At 38.8% G+C, this 21,910-nt stretch overlaps 1 protein-coding gene and 1 non-coding gene across 2 annotated transcripts in view; one reads left to right on the top strand and one right to left on the bottom strand.

Annotated features, from left to right (window-relative positions):
• WDR44 (WD repeat domain 44) overlaps positions 1–7,141 on the bottom strand; it is an 89,412-nt gene extending 82,271 nt beyond the window's left edge. The window contains exon 1 of the mRNA XM_090264845.1: positions 6,676–7,141. Within this exon, the coding sequence (XP_090120971.1) occupies positions 6,676–6,734 (59 nt within the window). The 5' untranslated portion in view covers positions 6,735–7,141. The remainder of the gene's footprint in view (positions 1–6,675) is intronic.
• A 6,617-nt stretch (positions 7,142–13,758) lies between these two features.
• On the top strand, positions 13,759–13,861 carry LOC149990890 (U6 spliceosomal RNA). Its single transcript, XR_016508716.1, has one exon. It is a non-coding gene; the product is annotated as a U6 spliceosomal RNA (small nuclear RNA).
• The last annotated feature ends 8,049 nt before the right edge of the window (positions 13,862–21,910 follow it).

A 21,910-nucleotide genomic window follows, 5' to 3' on the forward strand; every position in this document is an offset into this window, starting at 1 on the left:
AGCCAGATTATTTATTTGGTGGTTGCTGATGAATCAAGGTGCTTTTAAGTCACTTCAGGTATTTAGTGATGATCTGGAGCCTAAATCACATCTGCAAATATATTTCTTAAATGGTCATTCTTGATCTGTAAATTTACTCTAGATGATATTACAAAGGGATGGCCCTTGAAAGTCAGTGCTGCAATGCATTCAAGAACAATGCACTGAGAAATTCGTTGCCTAAATGTGTCCTTGTCAAATTGTGTATGTTTAAAATGTTTGGTGACAAAAAGGTTTCATAAGGACCTGAAACCAATGGACCCTGATGGAATGCCAAACTATAAACTGCCAGACAGCTGCAGCTGGTAATAAAATGCTAAGGCCTGAACAGCTTTAGCAGAACCTGATTATACGGTAATCCTAATATCTGAGAGAAGGCAAAAGATCTAGAAGAATAACTGATAGGCTGGCTGCTATAGTAACCAAGATAAATTTGTATACTGACTGGGGAAAAACATTGGGGTTCCCATCAGGCATGAGAGCCATATTATGTCTGTATGTGCTTTCTCCTCAATTTTGAATCATGAGATGACAGACTAACACAAAGACTGCTCAGTTTGAAATAAGAGAATAACTAGGGCTCTGCTCTGAAGACTAAGGAAAGCACCCAATTAAATAAAGGTTTAGCTGGTCAGCAGAATGACATCCAACAGAGGGAAACAGACCTTGGGAAAGTTGGTAGTGATAAGCTTAGCTCTGGGTAGAAAACACAAATGTAAGTTGATTATCCATTCAAGTTAAATATCAGAAGGACATCATAAAGCACCTACAATTTTTAATTTAAATTTTGTTTGAAGTATTTCTTTGGGCTATTAATTATTAATCTCTTACAGAAAGGGTTATTTATTTTTGAATAACCAGCGTTTATTATTTAGAAAATGAGAAGTAAATTCTTCACATATCAAAAGAATATACTTAAAGATATTCTCTGTAGCACAGTGTTAAAGAATAAAAATAAAATTTTAAAGTAAATGATTTAGGCTCAAATCTCCCCTTATGCCACTTTGGACAAATGTCCTTATCTGTAAAATGGGTTCAAAAATAATTGTTCTAAATAATTCAATGGCCTTTTTGAAGATTTGATTTGTTAAAAGTGTATCAAAGTACTTTATTAAGTCTAAATCAGTATTGCCCAAAAGTTACTGACAGTAAGAACTTCCTGCTACGGTTTTGTTTGGTTTTAGCTTGTTGTTTATTTGTATGTTTGCTTTTAAAACTTATTATATTATCCTACCTGAAGTCTATTGAGACAGAAACCTCAAAAGTGGGGTTTGTTAATGTCTTTATAAAAATTCAAGTTTTCCAACATTCTTTCTCTAGTTTTAAGACTCCTTGCTCCAAACCTACAAAATACACATAGCATACTTTAAAAACTGTATTCCCTTATATAAGCAGCTCTGTAGAGTCAAGTCAGTATTAAATAAAATTTGTCATACAAAACTTTGTTTAAAGTACACATTTTCCAATTGGTATGTTCCATGGGATAACTCAATTGTATTAACACTTCTAAGGCCAAACCTACAGGACAATTTTGAAGAACATCAAGTTTACCTTCAGAATCTATCATTTGTTTGCACACCCTTTTTAAACTTTATTTTTATTGTTGAGACTACTTAATTCATATTGCGTAGGTACATATCTAAAATAATATTCAATGGTACAATTTGTCATATCTCAGTTATCTATGCCCCAGGGAGTAGCCTGCTCTCTCTATAGTCTGTAGGGCTACCTTCACCACCTCCACCTCCATCCATCACCACCACCCTCATCATCACCCCCTTCTTCCACTCATACTACCCCAGGAAGCAATTACTAGAATTGCAGGCTGAGTATGAGGAAACAAACAGCCTCATCAATGGGCTTCCTTGGCAAATTCACCTGACTTTGTCAAAGTTAAAACAATGAATTAAAGAGAACACATGGATTCCTGTGTAAAGTACAGGTTAGAAACTAAGTCTCAAATAGCAACGATTGGAACTTACTGTTTCTTCTGTTGGACCACCACTGAACTGTTTACACCCTAAAGCTACCTAGGTTTTCAATGTTTAAATCAAATTTAATTTATCCCACTTTATGCAGTAGGTTATCACAAGAACAGAATAAAGTTTTCAGTTTACAGGAGTTTATACTGATACAAAGTGAGCCCCCAAACTGCCATACTACTGCCACTGTCCTACCTCCACAAGTCACCAACTGACAGTTGGAGGCCACTAAATTTAGAACTTGAATTTACTAATTAACATGTATGTTTTCCCCCCACTTCAATATGAGGTTACATGGGTGTGATAAAACAGCATTTACAAATATATTCGTCAATCCACAAAGCCAACAGCAATCAAATATAATCTATGATTAAATGCCAACACATGAACAGCCATTTTTTAAGGAATCTTTCCACAAATAACCTTTATCACACAAATATTTTTATTGAAACGTATCAGTTTTCAGTTAAGAGAGAAATGTTTCTGATGCCTAAGTGAGAAAGCTGAGTTTTCAACAAAGACAGCGATGCGACTTTCTTTTTTTTTTTTTAGGGTCAATCTTCAGGATGTTTTGATCTCAGTACTCATGGCTTAAAAAAATCAATATTTCACCATTACTCCAATCTACAAAGACAGACTGCAGTTGACACTAACTACACTGCTAAAAATAAAATAAGTAATAACCACTGTTCTTAGATCAGCTATCCTGCAATCTTTGTTGATCCTGACCTGGAGAAAATCAGTGGGAAAAATTTAGGATCCTAGAACAGTCAATATCCTCTGACAGCAAGGCATGAAAAAACAATCACAGTACATGAGAGTAAACCATCTTAAGAGGCCTGCTACGTGGGTAAGTGCCAGAAACCTAGAGCAGGGATATCCAGCAATACTTTTCCTCCTTCCACAGATAAGGCTGCATGGAATAAATGAGCACTCAGGGGACTGGGGTTCTAGTTCCCAGTCTGCCACTAATCAGCAATGTGTCACTTCCCTTCTCTGAGCCTAGGTTGCTTTCAGTTAAAAGGGAGGGCTGGGTTAAATGATCTCTGACCCCTTCCTATTCTAGAAATGTTATCATTCTACCCTCCCTTCCAACACCTCAAAAATATTTTGGTTGTCATGGAAAAAAAAGAATGCTAAAAATGTCACATTTATTTCATAACATGTTTTCAGTGCCAGTCTTTCATATGCATATGTATAATTAACAAATTTGCAGGAATATTCATCTCATTTACAATTTACCCAGTAAAAATTTAATTTGAAATCTATGGGTCTTGAATGATGTACTTAATACCATCAAGTCTGTTCAACTAAACAGTAAAAAATAAAAAATCATGGAAAGATTTTGCAAGAACAAAATTTTATCAATAAAAGCACACTATTAAACCTCAACACAGTGAGACTTTTAGTGTTGGAAGGGTTTTCAGAATCTCTTCAATTTAAAGATGAGGAAATGAAATGACTCATAATCCAGGCCTTTTTTCTACTATACCACACTTCCTTCTCCCCTTCCTGCTTCATCAAAAGACCGTAAGCAGAAAAAATTCTAAACTGTGAAACTGATCTGGATTCTAGTCCTAAGCTCTGCTATTGATTTGCTGTGGTACCTTGGACAAGTCACTTTCCCTCTCTGGGCTTTGGTTTTTGCAACATTTTATGTGAGAGTTTAAGTAGATGTCCCTTGTAACTAGCATGCCGTGATCTTATAAAATTTCTATCTGACTAAACAAAATACAAATTCCTGAAAGAGAAAGTGGGAAATTCTAGGCAAGAGAACTGAAAAATTTGGGCTGCTGGATTTAAATAGATGCATCAGTTCAATTCAGCAAGATGGTCCTAAAGCATTGCTCTGTATAATCTCTTGGAGGAGGATACCCTCTACACACACAGCCCGAAGTGCAGGGCTGCTATGATGTATTACAAAAGAATACTAAAGTAGGAGTTTAAATATTTGGTTTCAAATCCCAGCTCTGTCACTTAACTTCTTTGAGCCTAAGGTTCCTCAGCTATAAAGAAATAAATAAGAATAAGGAAAACCTGACCTAAAATATTATTTAAAAAACGCATTATAAGTGTGGTATATATATTACAAAGCTGGTCAAGTGGACATGATTTGCCACTGTGCAGAAGTAGCCTGCACTGGATTTGAAAGTCTTCCTATAAAAAACTGGGCTGATTTTTAAGTTACTAAATTTGCTTTCAAAGAATAGAATAAAGCTCAAGGCACCATTGGAGGGAAAATAGAAGAAATCAATGTTAGGAAATGGATTGTGTATTTGGATTCTGCTAATGAACAAAAATGAGGTAATTCTCAACTGACTACTCAGTTTACTACAAAGCTGGTGAAATGGCCTGTGTATTCTAGAACACAAAATAGCAAGAAACATTTTTTAAAGTGCCCAAACTCAGTTTGTTAACCTCTTAGAGTTTGTATGGTATGCTACTCCAGTTCACATCAAAGGACAGAAGATATTTCTGATGGCCAGATATTTAGGGACACCATCTGTTTCCACAAATCAAGATTTCTCACTGCATTTCTAGGTTGTTAGTTACCCAGCCAAGTCTCCTCACAGTATCTTATGCAAATGACAAAACTTGTCACAAAGGATAGAGGATATTAATTATGCCAACCTTTTGCTGTCCTCCCAGTACTGCTAGTTCTTTTCAGAGTCAATTCTCCAGGTGAGTCTAATTCCCTTCAAAAACCCCTGACTATGACTATTACAGTATGAAATTTAGATTGACACAGTTTTATCCACAGAGCTGAACAAGCAAAACATTTAGGCAGGTTAGAGTTAAACTAGAACACTAGGTCTGAAAAAAATTGTTTTTATTTTTCACCTAGAGAGTTTGAGAAGCTATATTGTACCATGAGGGAAGAAATTACTATCAATTCTATCAAAATGACTCATTCGGTTTAGATAAAGTTAAATGGCTTCAAGTTCTGCATACTTCCTCCCAAAGTAACCACTGTATGAAGTTAATTTTGCTAATTCCAAGAAAGGAATGAACATTTGAATTCTTTCTCTGTGCCAGGTGCCGAACTTGGCAGTTTACACAGGTCCTATATGACTGTCCTTCAAAATTAAATGTTTTATTTATTAAAAAGAACACTATTTACATGTCTAAATTGATTACAATCCCACACATCAATTGTTATTTCCCTTCCCCATCCACAGACACAGACACACACAAACACATGAAAGTAATAAATGATTAGGTCTCTCACTTAAGTTGAACTGACAGTTCATTACTTTGAGGGGAAAACCACAAAAAATAAATTTTAATTTCAAAGGGATTCAATGTTTTTGGAAATCCAAATGTATTTTGTACCCCTTACTGTATCTACCTATGAAGTTTTTTCAAGGTATTGAATTTGAAGGAGATTCAGTGCAATCTCACGATTGGCCACTCACACCCTAAGATCCCCTAATAGTGATATGAAGAAGGTTGGTGGAAACTCACCCATCAGTGATTTATTTACGTAATTTCTTTGATTTTGTTGCTTAATTTTTTTTTGTAATATATAATGAGTTTTAGAACAGCTTCTAGAACATACGGATAAGGTTTTAAAACGACTTCTAGAATGTATAAATTACTTTATTTGCATCAAACAAGGTTTTTCTTCCAAGGGGTAAGCTTGAAAATTGATTGCAATTGACTCCTGAAACCATATTAGTGCCTTATATTCACATACAAATTTTACCCAATTCTCAAGTTTTCACAGCATGAAAATACACTTTACTGCCTCTAGTCCCACACAAGTCCGTAGAAGAGTTCGGCAAAATCGCTATAAACATTATTCCAGCTTTGAATGGTTGAGGACTGAGTGGGTAAATAGAACTCTCAGTCAAGGGAAGCAGCCTAACTACTGTACTTCCTACTGAGAATCTCCCATATTAATCACCACTAAAACATCTTGAAGAATTAGATAAAGAGCACAGAGCTGTGGCTCTCCTTCCAATCACCAGATTACTCAGCACTTGTTTGTATATCTGTAGTCGGTTGTGTACACTTCTGTGCGGATACCTTCTAAGACGGCATTCTCCCTAATGGTAAAGGACCTTTGATTTCCTTTGCCTCACGGTAAGGTGGTATTTTAATAAAATACTGTTGATCTAGAGTATATCAGACAGAGAACTTTCCTAAGTAAACACCCAACCCTTTCAACCGCTCCTTTTATTTCTGTGCAAGGACAGGAGGACGGAAAACCGGGAGAGTTACAGCTACCTCTAAAACGAACAGGTAAGTTAGCGGCAAAGGAAAGAAAAACGAGAAATGCAATTTCTCCTGTTACTGCTCCTTTAATCTATGGTCCCCAAGGCCAAAACGGATGTTTCAAAGGTAAGCACTAAACCCCAAAAACACAAATCGCTGACTCTCAGGCACGTCGGCTGTCCCACCTCGCAGAAAGCTGGGCAAGACGAAAAGGGGGTTCCGAGAGAGCCCCAGGGGCCTTTCACCAGGGAAAGGAAGGCGTTTGCCCGAGGTGAGCGATCCCCCATCCCCCGACTCACTCTGAAGTGCCCAAGGCTGAGAAGCAGCGGCGGCAGACACAGCGGGACCTGCGAGGGGTGGAGGGGGAAGGCGAGGAGGAAGGCACGGGGGAAGCCAGGGGACTGCGACGCCCGGCTTCTGGGCCATAGCTACTTACCCTACGGGGGCATCTTCAGGGGCATCAAAGAATTCCTCGGTGTCGCTTTCCGACGCCATTTATAGGACACACCCGCAGGCGAGGGGGCCGACGTCGCCTGGGAGGGTGACTCTCGTCTCCTGCTCGTCGTCCTCCACCCTGGCGAGACCGTGGGGAGGTGGGTCCCGCGCAAGGGTGAGGAGGAAACAGATGATCTGGAGAGAAGAGCCGGTTCGGAGCAGGGGGGCGCCGTCAGCTGCCTGGCTGCGGGAATAACCGGCAAAGCGGCCGTCTGATGAGAAGAGACAGCGCTGGGTCCAGGGACTGTTGCTGCCGCCGCTCCCGGCAATAGGTGTATAAGGAGAACGAGAAGAGGCGGTGGCTCTCCTCAACGGGGGAGAGCGGGCGCGCGGACTAGAGCAGGTCCAGTTTCTCCCGCAGCAGCAATTACAGCAGCTGCAAGAGCTAGTTGCTTGTAAAATACCGACGCGCACCTTCCCTCGCGAGATTTCGGGCGGGGGCCGCTAAAGCGCGGGCGGGGCGAAGAGGAGGCGGGGGCGGTTCCAGAGAGGCAGAGCTCGGATTTCTTCGGCCAGAGAAGCCTATCAAAACGGCGCAAGCGCGTTGAGGGCGTTCATAAGGGCCGGAAGTAGCCGAGAAGGGTGGGGATGAACTCCAGAAGGGAGGAGTCTGGAACCTGAGCAGGAGCGGCGCGGCACCCTGCCTCTGAGGGGACGCGCCCGACGTAGGTGGGGATCTGGTACTGCGTCTTACCCACTAACTCTGCAGTTCCTGAGAGGCATTTTCAGAGGGGTGATTTTGAGTCTGCTTCTTTTTATTCTTAAGAAGAAATGCTGTCGGGAAACGTTGGCATTGTGGTTTGTGTTTACATCGTTTTAATTTATCTAAGCCCGGAAGAGTCAGCCCACCCTAGGGCATAGGCAGGTCCACTACCTCTAGCGTTACAGGAGTAGCGCTCCCTATTTACTAGATCTCTAATTGAGATCCGTAGATATGGTTCTGCAGGCCACATGGTGGGGTCCATGGGAGATACGTGGGGAGTGTGCCAGTTTCATGGAGTAATGATGGATTTATTGCTGGAGCTGAGCCTATTAAGGCCTCCGGGTATTTTTTTTTTCTCTGCAAATGCCCGTTGCTGCCCACGCTTAATGTGAGAGAAATTCTTACATATTGGCCAAGATGTGCGTCATTCAAATGGTAAATACTATATACTGAGCAGATACACTTGCAAGGCTATGAGCAGTGAATGAAATTATGATCCTCCGTTACCCAGTGTCCAGTGATGAAAACAGGTGCTTTATAAAAGACCAAGACCCTCTTTCTTAAACAACGGATCATTGACAAAGTGATAAAAAAATGTTCTGTATCATTGTGAATTGCGTATTTTTGCCACTGACATGATAGGAAGGCTCTGAGCTGTTTGTGCAGCCTCAAGTATTGCTCAAGATGGCAGCGGAAAAGAATGAATTGGGACCAGGGACATGGCCTCAGAAAGGCTGGAATAGGACTAGATTCCACCTTGTAAAGCAACCAGGAAAATATCTGGCGTTGTCAGGCAGACTTGTGTGAAACCAATTGCCACGTGCTGTATACTGTAACACCCCAGACAATTCAGGGAAAACACTGCATATTTAAATATGGTAGTATTTCTTGCAGCAAACTATATGATTATTCATACAGGGTAAATAAATACCAGTAAACAGCCTCATTCAGTTTAGGTCAGCTACTACTGCCAAATAAATTTAGGTTAGATCAATTTGATTTTCAAATAAGTTACTAAAAATACAAAACAAAAATTTTTGGTTTCCAGAGCTTTTTGGATTTCAGAATTCCAGGCAAGGGATTTGTAGACCATTGTGAGGATATGACTTTTGTCACAATCCAGTAATTGTTTGTTTTTATGTTTTAAACATGTCAATTTCCTAGGGACAAAAATATATTTCAAAGTACTGACTTTTTATTTTGTTGCTCACTAGGAAAGATGATTTTTCCATATGAATTATGGAAAGATATAAGTAAATAAACTACCAGAATTTATTCTCTTGCTAGTTATCTAATAGTAAATTTATGTTTGCCTTAAAGTTAAAGTTTGTTATGTACTGTTCTAGGTGCTGAGGACAATACAACCATGAAGCAGAAAACTTAGTTCCTGTCTTCAGGAGCTCACAGTCTAGTGATGAAGACAAATATGGAGTCCTAATTTGGTGTTTTTTTCACTATACCATACCACTTCTCTTGGACCATTTAAGTTACCTTAAACATTATACTTAGAAAAAGTCAAAATAGAATAAGAATGATAAACTGATAACATTTTTAGAGTTATTAAAGTCATCTATTTAAATGCTTTGATCAGTGGTACCAGAAAGCAAATTTTTCTGGGAACATTAAAACACGTACCACTTATCAACCTTTTTAAATAATTAAATTTATTGGTTAAAAAACATTATATAACTATCATCCTTTTTAAAGATGTGAAAAGATGTGTTTTGCCTGAAACATCTGCTCTTGAGTTTTAAAGAAGCAGGTTTTAGGTTTAGTCCAAAGCAGTGATTTTGAAGCTTTTCTCCTTATTAGGACTGGAACCCTTTAATCAAACCTATTTCATGCAAAAATCCATAGAGCATGAAAATAAAATCTTCTCTAGTTGAAGCAGGGATAATTCAGGTCCCTGCCTACTTGGCCATCTAAGTCTCCAGAGACTACCTCCAAGGCTTTATTAAAAAAATAGAAAATGATCTCATGTCTCTGGTTCTATTTTGCTCGTTCGTTTATTTTGTTCATTAGATTCCTCCTGTAAATGAGATCATATGGTATCCATCTTTCACCAACTGGCTTACTTCACTTAGCATAATAGTCTCCAGTTCCATCCATGCTGTCAAAAAAGGTAGCAGGACATGGACAACAATGGTGTGGGGATTGACTCTGGGTGCAGGGCGGGGGGTGACCTTGGTGGAGGAGGGAAAAGGGGGAAAGATTGGAACAACTGTAATAGAATAACAATAAAAAAACAGAAATTGAAAATGATTGGTCCAAAGCAGGGGCTGGTGAATTATTGTACATTGGACAAACCTGTCTTGCTGTCTGTTTTCGTAAATAAACTTTTATTGGGACATTATTTAGGTATGCCCCACAAAGCCCAAAATAATTGCACTCAAGCTCTTTACAGAAAAATTTTGTCAACCCCTGGACCATAGGATAGTATTTTCTAGGGTACTCTACACCTGAAAGTACTGATTATTTGAATCAGTTTTAACACAGAATCATATTTACAGATAAAAATGAGGATAAAGCCTTTGTCCATGTGGCTCATTCACATTGACTTTTTTAAAAAAGAGATCTTATTTACTTTTAGAGAGAGGGGAAAGGAGGGAGAAAGACGGAGAGAAATATCGATTGGTTGCCTCCTGCAACCCACGCATGTACCCTGACTGGGAATCGAACCAGTGACCTTTTGCTTTGTGGGCCTATGCCCAACCAACTGAGCCACATTTGTCAGGGTTTGTTCACAGTGACTTTAAAAACTACACAGGTCTATGTCTAAGGTGGTTTTAAGGAAACTATGCTTCTTTATCTGCATAGCATAAAGTCTACTTAGGAGTTCCAAAAGCTAGGGTATTAAACAACTTTGTGGGGTACTTGCTATCTCCTATTGACAAGAATACAAACTGTCAGGATCCTTGGAGTCAGTTTAGCTCCAATCCAAGGGTAATTACCCAGAACATCAGTAACAACACTAATGCATGTAGGCTTTTTCTCTATAGCGTTAGGTGATTTGAGATACAATATTGACACAAAAAGATTTAATATTGAAATCTCTGTGAGTTTTTATGGATTTTGAAGTATCATAATACATGAAAAACATTTTGAAACTGGCCAAACTTTGTCAGGGGCCAAGATAAACTTCTATAAAAAATTATCAACCATCAATTATCTGAAAGGTCAGTTGTGTTACAGATAATAATAGTAAAAAAAAAAAAAAAGATTTCTTCTTGACTTTGGAATCTTTATATCTTTTTCAAATCCACCTCACCTTAACGATGGTTTGTTTATGTTAATTTTAAAATGAAATTTCAATTTCTGAACACACAAGAATTGATAGAGTGACAGTCTACAAAATGTGTTAAGAGACATGGAAAAGCCACTCTGGGATTTAAAATATGTTACTGTTGTGTGATGGAATATTAAGTAGCCATGTATTACCGTTCAGGACTCTGGAAGAAAGGTAATTGGAATTATGTTTTAAAAAAGGGGAATTTATGCACTCACATAATCAAATACAGATTGCTATAACACTTGCCTGTTCCTTTGTGATTAATATGTTAGAGAGCAGTATGAGCATGAGGTGAATTTTGCATTTACTTATTGCAGTTTTGTTAGCCAGAAACACTGGGTGAAAGCAGGAAACTATGTCCAGCTGAATTAAGTCATTTAGGAATACACAAAATACACAAACACACACCTCAAACATCTAGTAGCTACCTCAATTCATTGGTTGTGTTTTGAGTCACACCCATCCACATCTAGTGTTACACCTTTCCCTCTGATTTCGGATAACCTTCCTTTCAGCACTTCGCAACAACTCACAAGCAGCAACCCCTCTGATACCCATTTCCACAAGCAAAGCTCAGGTCTTTTTCAAAATGAAGTACTATGTTTATTGTAGTATGTATGTATTTCTTAACATTTAACAGGTGTAAAACTCTGCTACCATTTTTATTAGGTTTGTATCTTTTTGTGTATGTGTCACTTACAAAGTTTTTAAATGCTGTACTCTTAGCCACATTTTCCCCATAAACCCAGTGGGTTTTTTGAACAACTTTGCATAGTGCAGTAATTTTTAAGAAAGCATATGTTGCCCTGGCTGGTGTGGCTCAGTGGATTGACTGCCAACCTGCAAACCAAAGAGTCACCGGTTTAATTCCCAGTCAGGGTACATGCCTGGGTTACAGGCCAGGCCCCGAGTTGGGGGTGTGCGAGAGGCAACCACACATTGATGTTTCTCTCCCTCTCTCTCTCCTTCCTCCTCTCTAAAAAAAGTAAATAAAATCTTTTTAAAAAAAGAATCATATGTTGCCGAATAGCAGCACCAACTATAGTCCAATTCTTAATCCAGGGTCCAAGATATATTAATACTCTCTCTTCTTTTCCACCTCTCATCTTTGCTTATCTCTGCTTCTTCTTGTACTTTGGCTTCAATTTTCCTACTGTAGGTAGACTGTTGTAAGCAACTTCAGTTTATAATATCTTAATAAATCTCAGTCCTGAAGGACATGAGACTTTCTTTCTCTCAGTGTTCATGTATTATATCTCAGGGACGATGATGATTAGTCTTAGGAAGTCCCTCCAGCTAAGGGCATAGAGAACTCTCATTTGTCAGGCCTGGGTCAGCTGACTTCCTGCCACATACCATGTGGGGAAATACTACTGTGATTGTCTTTCTGACTAGGACCAAATTGAGTTATGTAATGGATGTTTTTCAAGAAAGGCTTACTAGCAAGCAGGAATAATGTGCTAACCACAAGTTATTAAGGGTTTAGTTTCTATATGCATTGACATGAAAAGAGCTCATGATATGTTAAATGAAAAGTTATACTGCATGTAAAATAATACCACTATATGTAAAATTTTTATATATGTGTACATAAGCATAGAAAATTCTGGAAGAATGTTTACAAATCATCGATGGTGATTGTCTTTGGTTGCTGATTAAAATAATAGCAAGAGGCCCCAGCTGGTGTGGCTCAGTAGATTGAGCGATAGCCTGTGAAACGAAAGGTCACCACCTGGATTCCTGGTCAGGATTTCAGGCCAGGTCCCCAACTGGGAAGTGTGAGAGGCAACCAATCAAAGTTTCTCTCCCTCTCTCTCTCTCCCTTTCTTCCCCTATCTCTAAAAATAAAGAAATAAAATCTTTAAAAAAAATAGCAAGAAATTTGTGCCTTATTTGTACCTTTATATAATGATTGAACTTTCTACAGTGAATATGTTATTACTTTGTAAAGAAGGGGAAAATAGTAAAAGGAAATATATAGTCAATCATATGCAAGGTAGACTTACCTGTATTTAAGAACTGAGATTGGTTCCCAATATAGTGCATGACTATGAGTGCTGGGCCTATCGCTTAGCTTTTGGAACTTAGCTTAGCTTCTTAGCTTATGGAACAGTTTAATAAGTGCCACTAAGAAACTGAACTTGTAAAAAAATATCCACAAAGCAAATCTTGCAATGTAATTAGTCTACCAAGTAAAAAGTCATATTTTCTGTACTGTAGGCCTAACACAAAGAGAATGGTAATGATGTTTTCCAAAGTGACTGTGAAATGATGGACTAATGTCGAGTTTCTAAAAACAAAGTATAATATTAGAGGTTTACTTTTTTTTTTTGAAGAATTTATTGATGAGAGAGATAGAGAGACACCAATTTGTTGTTCCACCTATTGATGCATTCATTGGATGATTCTTGTATGTGCTCTGACCGGAGATTGAACCCACAACCTTGGCATATTGGGGCAACGCTTTAACCAATTGAGCTACTTGGCCATTGCCGAGGTTCACTGCCAGTAATATGGACTAAGCATAATTAATTTTTAAATTTCAAAACAATAAGCAGTATATATGGCCTGATCTAAACAGAGAGAAACTAAGACATGAACTTTATGTTTCAAAAAATTACTCCAGGTCTAAAACTGGAGAAGAGATCTTTTATTTTCCTTGCACTAATGGCAAACAGTTACATAGAAATATCAGTCAGAAGACTTATGTGTGTGCACACACATACACTCAACAGTAACAACTAGAATTTCATAGACTCTTACAATTAGAAGACGTTATTTATTTATTTATTATCTTCACCCGAGGACATATTTATTGGTATTAGAGAGGGGCGGAGGGAGGGAGGGAGGGAGAGAAACATCGATCGGTTGCCTCTTGCACGCCCCCCAACTGGGGACCAAACTCACAACCTAGGCATGTGCCCTGACTGGGAATCAAACTCACAACCCTTTGGTTCACAGGGCAATGCTCCAACCAACTGAGCCACACTGACCAGGGCTGGAGGGGACGTTAAAGGGCACTAGTCCCAGGTTCGCTTTGGCAGCGCACATGCTAATAATGGAACAATACAAAGAAGATTAGCATGGCCCCTGTGCAAGGATGACATGCAAATTTATGAAGTGTTCTATATTTTTAAGTATTTCAGCAGGATCTGCTACAGAGGGGTTGCTGTTTTATTTGTTTGCTTACTTTTGAATTTAAACTATTTCAAGCTTTGGATACTTAAAGCTTTAGAGTAGTGGTTCTCAACCTTCCTAATGCTGCGACCCTTTAATACAGTTCCTCATGTTGTGGTGACCCCCAACCATAACTAAAGCATAGTGATTAATCACAAAAACAATATGTAATTATATATGTGTTTTCCGATGGTCTTAGGCGACCCCTGTGAAAGTGTCGTTTGATCCCCAAAGGGGTCATGACCCACAGGTTGAGAAACTGCTTTAGAGGGAGAATCCACTTTTTAATTGTTAGCTTTTTATAAAGCCTGAGTTAGTAAGATTTCAATTAAAAATTGCTACCAAGATTATTGCCTTGGCCCTGGCTGGGTAGTTCAGTTGGTTACAGCATTGTCCCAATATGCCAAGGTTGTGGGCTTGATCTGTGGTCAGGGCACATACAAGAATCAACCAATGAGTGCATCAGTAAGTGAAACAACAAATTGATGTCTGTCTGCCTGTCTCTCTTTCTCACCCCTTTCTCTTTTCTCTCTAAAATCAATAAATTCAGCCCTGGCTGGTATGGCTCAGTGGATTGAGTGCCAGCCTTCAGACCGAAGGGTTGCCAGTTCGATTCCCTGTCAGGGCACATGCCTGGGTTGCAGGCCAGGTCCCCAGCTGGGGGCATGAGAAAGGCAAACAAGCGATTTTTCTCTCCCTCCTTCTCCCTCCCTTCCCCTCGCTCTAAAAATAAATAAATAAAATCTTTTAAAAAGTACAAATATTTTAAAAAGATGATTGCCTTATTTAATAGGTCACTATTAGTTCCTTTAAGTGTTGATATCTGCTGTTTGTGGAAACAGTGTAAATTCTACTTAAGTGTAAAACAACGCAAGCCTCAGATCAGCAATAAATTAATTGTCCAATTTGAATAACATTATTTTGTTCTGTTAATCAAATTTGCCAAACTTTGTATCTGCCCATTTAACAAGTTAAGTTAAAGATAAAAGATATTTTGTAGTTAAAAAAAAAAAAGTTTAATTATCCCAGCCTCATATCTGATGCATGAATTTCTTTTACAAATTTCCTAAGTGGTCACTCAGACATGTGGAGCTTACTATTTACCCAATCAATCTTTTGATAATTGCTAACAAATTTCTTCATTGTATTTAACCCAAATCTACATTTCTGTAATTTCTATCCACTGGTTATAATTCTGGCTACTAAGTCCTTATAAAACCTTTAATCTATTTAAAGATGCTTATCAGTCCTCTTTCTGTCTTTTATTTTGGGAACATATACTGATGTGCTTATACTGAATGTGTTCAGAGAGAAAGATAAATGGGAATTTCAAGTGCACAATTAAGGTGGTACATTATATATATATAAGATAAATGTGTATATAATAAACCTGTCTACCTATATATAAGGAACCTGTCTAATGGTATGTTCTCTGTGTTGCTGATGACATGTCATATTAGAATGGCTCTTTATACTTTCTCAGTTTTACATCTCTTTTGTCATCTAATGATGATAAAATAATTGCTATCATTAAATTAATGCTAGACATTGTATTAAGTACTTTGCATATACTATTTCACTGACTTCATATACTACATGAGGAATATAATACAATTATTCACTATTTATAGGTAGGGAAACTGAGGTTTAGAAGAGTTAGGTTACTTGTGCAAAGTTTCACAGCTGGCATTTAGTGGTCAGTATTTGAGCCTGTGGGGGCTAAAAGAAGTGAATACTTTTCTTTCCACCTTCTAACTTTTTCTAGCTGGACTAGTAATCAAACTAGCAGAGACAGATTAACAGGGGAAAATAAAATTTTATTATGATACATGCATATGGAGAAGTCACATGTGAATGAAAATTCCAAAGGCAGTGAAGCAGCATTAGGTATGATGACATTTTGGACAAAGAAGAAAAGTGGGGGTAATAGGGTCTGAGATTTCAAAAGCGAGATTGGGCAATTTACAGGTAGTTGAGGAAGAACTGAACAAACATGGCAGACAAATTCTTGCTAGGCAACTCAGAAACAAGGGGACATTGTGGGTACCTAGTTAACACCCCCTGCCTGAAGCCTTCCTGTTGACCATACTTAATTCAAATTAAGCTAAGGTGGCATCCTAAAGATCTCCTTCCTGAAGCACATTTTTCTATGTGAACTTTTGGACAGGAACAGGTGGGTGGGGGCAAAGTTCTTTGTGAGTCTTTTGTTTCTCAGTAACAGGCTTAAAATCAATATTCCAAAAGGCAGCTTCAAGGTGGCAAAACTTTGGTTCCCTTCAAGCCCAAGGTCATACTTTTATTTTTATTTTTTGTTATCTCCCTAGAGTTTAATTGTACTAGCTTGTTCAAATAAGTTATGCTAATGAGTGAAGTATCTAAATATTACAACAACAAGAACTCTAAAGCAACTGGTTATTTCTTTAAAAACATTTTTTATGGTACTTTTAAAAATATTTTTAAAATCCTCACCCAAGGATACATTTATTTATTTTAGAAAGAGAGGAAGGGAGAGAGTGAAAAATAAATGTGAGAGAGAAACATTGATTGGTTGCCTCCTGTACTTGCCCCAAATGAGGATTGAACCCACAACCTAGGTATGTGTCCTGACCAGGAATTGAACCTGCAACCTTTTGGTGAATGGGAAGATGCTCCAACCAACTATACCACCCTGCCAGGGCCATTTTTTTTTATGGTCTTCTTTAAATGGGTACATCTCCACATTGGGTGTAGTTGGAGTCATAATTTTCAAATAGACTCCAAGATTTTCTAGCTCCTAGTGTACTCACTTTCTCCTAGTTATTCAATTCAACTCAGAATCTACGTGCTGCTGTGAACTCCCAACTCAGTTGACTTTAAGATAAGGAGGTTATCTGGTGGATCTGATCTAATCACATGAGTGCTTTAAAACAGTTCTCTCTGGCTGGTGGGGAAGAGGAAGTCTGAGAAATGCATTCTGGCTTGCCTGAAAGAAAGCTAACTTCTACTATGAGGTTTGGAATGTAGCCTCTATGAACTGAGGGTGACTCCCTGCTGATAGTAAGGAAATAAGAAACCTCAGTCCTGTGGCTGCAGGGAACTGAATTCTGCCAACAACTTGAATGGACTGGGAGAAGGACCCTTAGTTTCATATGAGAATGCAGCCTGGCCAGTACCTTTATTTCAGCCTTGTGAGAGACCCTTAGCAGAGCCCATCCACACTGTATGCAGACTTCTGATTTACGGAACTGTGAGCTAAGAAATCAGTATTTTTTTTAAAGCCACTAATTTGTTATGAAGCAATAAAAATATCCCTATCCTTCCTTTGCCATTTAAGAACCATGGATCTAGGTAGGTCATGATCAAACAGGTGTACATACATCAACAGGTGCTATTTGCTTTCTGAAGTCCTTGAATACACTTGGGACTAAGTGTAACCTTGGAATGAACATTAAGGTGTAATGTAACAGAAGAGAAAAACAGTGAATTCAGAAAAAAATAACATAACTTAACATGCATTTAATATATGAAAGAAATATCTTGCTTCACTACATTCATACATACGCCACACTCAAAATTCAGTCCCATTAGCAGAATATTCTCCAGAGCTTCAGCAATCCTGCTATTACCCATGTGATGTTTGAGACTGTCTGTTCCTCTGCTTCTGTGGTCTGTTACCATTGAGTGAATCTGCTTGCCTTTAGGATTTGGGCTTAGTTACAATGTTAATCTTACTACTGACCTTTCAGTATTGTTATCTGGCTTCACTGTGATTGCTCTATCTATTCATTACTCATTTATTCATTCATTCATCCATGTTTATTAAGGATGTTCCAGGCATTGCGCTATGTAGTGGGTAAACAGTAATATGCCCTAGCCCTTCTGGGTTGGGCTTTTCATCCCTGTCATCTAAATGCTTGATTTGAGCTTTGACTTTTAAGGCTTGTATGTCTGGACTCTGACACATGTGACCAGATCATATGGGGATGAGACCTCCAATAGTCATTGCCCAGCCCCTGAATAACTAAATCCCTAGCTTTTCATGTATGATTTTTGCCTATATTTCTCATCCTTGAAGCTTAAACTTCTAAACACCAGCTTTCTCAAGCCTACATTGACCACAGTCTTTCTCTGTCTAGTGCTAAGTTATGGACTCGACATCTCGCTTGCCATGTCAGATTTTTTACCTACTTCAGTCACTCTGTTCACCTGAGTCACATTGGCTGGCTCTTCTGGTTGGTCAATATCCAATTCTTAAATCTGGCCTGTCCATATACATCTTGAAGTTGAGAAATAGTAGACATAATTTTAGTTTTTCAAATTTTCTAACAGATTTTCTATTTTGTCAAGAGTAGATAACTTGTTTCAAAACTAATCATGAATCTGGACTCAGTCTTGGGCAAAAGTCTGAAAGTCATGACCTAAGGAGAAAGATATGGGGTGAAAAGGGAATAATTATTTATCTATATGATGATCTGGTTAGAATTTCATGTATCTCAATTCAATTCTCAAACCTTCTCCCATTGTTTTATAGGTAGGTGCTGAAGCACCATAGCAGGGTAAGAATTTGAACTTAGGTGAACCTGGCCCTTAAATGCATGCTTTTACCAGTATACTGCACCAAAAATGGATATTTTTATCTCTGTTTTTGCTTTTGGAGGCTGCAGAATGTCCAAGCTAAGAGTTAGAATTAACAGAGCTCACCTACCAGATAAAACTTCAGACTGAAGGAAAGATCTAGGTTGACTATATATAATTTCAACTCTGGTATTCAGAAAACAAACCCCGAGGCATATTCAACCAACTCCTCTCAACGTTTTTTACTCCTCTTGAGGATAACATGACTGGGTACCCTGATTGTGGTCAATCCAGGGTTCTTATGTGGGGATATGAAAGGTTGGCATTAGCCTACTAAGTTTAGTAGACAGAGTTAGGATGGTAACTAAATGTGGCCTGAATCTGAAGATTTGTGTATTTCACTGATTTTGGAAAATTCTGCATCATTATCTATTAGATGTTGTCTCTCTCTTATTCTCTTTAATAGTTCCTTCTAGAATTCCTATTAGATGCACATTGGTCTTTCTCATTATATCCTCCAAATGTCTTAGCCTGTCTTTCATATTTCCCTTGTATGTGTTATGAGATTTATTTGTGAGCATACATTCTTAGGAATTTTCTTTTTGGAGATCCTTTGAGATTTGTATTTGAAGTGAATTCTTCCAGAAGAGAGTTGCACCCACTCCTGCTAGTCACCTGGGAATGTTGCCAATCCAGAATTACTTTAAGCTAAATTTCTGGTATGAGGTGTTTGCTTATATAGATAACAAGAATTCTGGCCCCAGACTTGCTTCAGTACAGATTTAGAGTTATGATGTCTAAAAGGGATTTTCCTTTTTTTTTTTTTCTATTTTACCCAGAGCTAAACCCAACAAACCCATGTCTCTACCATCTGCCTCTGAGTGGTGGTTCTCCCCCCAACCCTGTATCCATTAAGAATATCACCCTTTGGGGGTCTGACTTCCAGCAGAGAAGGAGGGGGATGGTGTGCACCTGATCCAACTTCAAACTTTGCATGGGCACTAGGATTTGTCTCTTTGTCCCTTATACTTGGCCCATTAAAACTACTTTCTAGGGCTACTATGAACCCGCAGCTGTCCCAAGGTGAATGCCAGTATCATAGCTTCCTTTTTTTTCTGGATTAGTGCTGACATTTGCCAATCATCTCAGCTATCAGTCTTGCGTTTAAAAGATATATTCTCTCTATCTTATCTATCACTTTAAGATGTGCTATACTGAAGGTATTTCTTCAGCCATCTTTTTATCCATATTACCTCAATTCAGTTCTATTCTAAAGAAAGACAGAGATTTGGATAGGTGGAGTAAGTTATGACGGAATTGTCATGGAGATAGTTTTTCAGGCAAAAAGTAAAACTGACTGCACAGACAATCTACCTTTGGGTTTATACTGATTAAGTCATTATGTAGTTGCAGCAGTGGATATGTTGTTACCAGTCTTACAGTGTCTGAAAAAATAAGGGTGTTTGAGGTCTTGTATTAGGTAGTATACCATAAGTATGTTTACCAGCAGCAGGTCCGGAAGAGGATACTTTCCGGACCAGAGATTTTTAAAAAGTGAATCAAGCACTGTGCGTGAAAAAAGATAATCTATTTTTTCCAGAAGTGTACCAGGATATCTAGTCTGCCTAGGAAGTATGGAGATTCAATCTGCTTGAAACTGAACTACTTTATTACTGAGGAGCCATAACCTTTGTCTAAGGAGTCATTGATTTCTTTGATTGAAACCTGAGTCTTCCTCCTCTGGGTATATATTGGTTAGTGGACAGCTATTCAACGGTCATCATTTTGGTTGAGGAATGAAAGTCAATGAGGCTAGTAACAGAAATCCATTTCCCCTGGTCATATACCATATGTGGGAAACTTGAAATTCAAGCTATATTTCATACTAACCCTGGGAAAGACTCTGGACACTGTCAGTCTCTGAGGATGCCCATTCTATACCCAAAAGTCATTCTGTAAATCAAAGGTTAGAACGCAAGAATTGATTAACTAGTAATACTCTGAGTTGATGCTTCTCCAATAGTAAGGATTGTGATGGTAGCGGGGGATGTTTATGAAATTAGAGAGGAAGAGTTATGTTATGGACCTGTGTAGTGAGAGAAGTAGGAGAATTTGTTTTCAAACTCAAAACCACAAAATGTATTTAAAATAAAATGTATTTCAAATGCTCCTCCCTTTGTCTTACCTTGGAGAATGCTGGTTTAAAAAATAAAAGAATCCAACTGTTCCGGAGAACACTAATGCAGAATGCTGGTTAGAACAGTAATTCTCATTCTGAATTCCCCATCCCATCCACAAACTTGGGTCTTGCCAAAATCTCAGGTATCTTGGGCACATATCACTTGAAAAAGCCCTCCATTTAATTTTTATATATCCACTTTCCTCCTCACTGGCCGCTCTTTTAGAAGCATCAGATTAGACATTTGCTGATAGTATTGCCAATTTCAAATAACCAGTACGGTGGGTAGTCATCTGTTTTCAGAACATATTGGAAGGAAATACAACTTAACGTAGAAATCAATTAATTCTCAACACTTAAAGCAAGTGCATCAGACTTCTAATAAGCACTCTGAAGCAAGAATTGGATCTCCCAGGTCAGTCAGCATGGGATAATAATCACCCAGGAGACAGACAATGACTCCTAGAACCGGGAAGGAAAATGTGCACAGGACTGGTTCCTTAGAAAGGAGGATATGAGGACTCTTCCGGTCAGGATGGCAGTGTAGGAAGACATGGCTCACTTCTTTGCAAACCATATCAAAATTACAACTAAAATATAGAACAACCATCACTCAGAACTGTCAGAAATTGAGTAGAATGGAAGTCTGACAACTATAGAATTAAAGAAACCACATCCATCTAGACAGGTAGGAAGAGTGCAGACGTGGAACGGGCTGATCCCACACCCACGTGTGGTGGATAAAAATTCAGGAGGGAAGTCTCGGGAGCGAGGAGTCCCAGCCCCACACCAGGCCATCCAGTGCAGCGTTCCAGTGCCAGGAAGGTAAGTCCTCACAACTTCTGGCTGCAAAAAACAGTGGGGATTGAGTAGGTGCAAGAAACTGCCGGAACCCCAAGCAGTTCCTCTTAAAGAGCCCACACATGGACTTGCCTACTTAGACTCACTCCCTCTGAGCTCCAGCATTAGGGCAGCAGCTTGAAAAGCACCAGTGGTATCCAGGGAGAAACTGAAGTGCCTGGCATCAAGGCGAGCAGGTGCCATTGTCCCTTTTCTAAACCTTCCCCACAACAGAGCCAGCAAGCTGGTGCCATATCTGAGACTCCATCAACCTAGCTAACACTGTCTGACCCACCTTGGAGATTCCTAGAGACTCCACCCCACACAACCTACAGGGCCACCCAGGCTGCTTTTCCTTATTAATGGCTGGTGATGGCTCACACTACACAACTTCCTAAATCCTCTCAAACCAGCAACAGCTGGCCTCAGCCCTA

Source organism: Furipterus horrens, unplaced genomic scaffold (assembly GCF_987537825.1).
Source record: "Furipterus horrens unplaced genomic scaffold, mFurHor1.1.pri manual_scaffold_17, whole genome shotgun sequence".
Lineage (NCBI taxonomy): Eukaryota > Metazoa > Chordata > Mammalia > Chiroptera > Furipteridae > Furipterus > Furipterus horrens.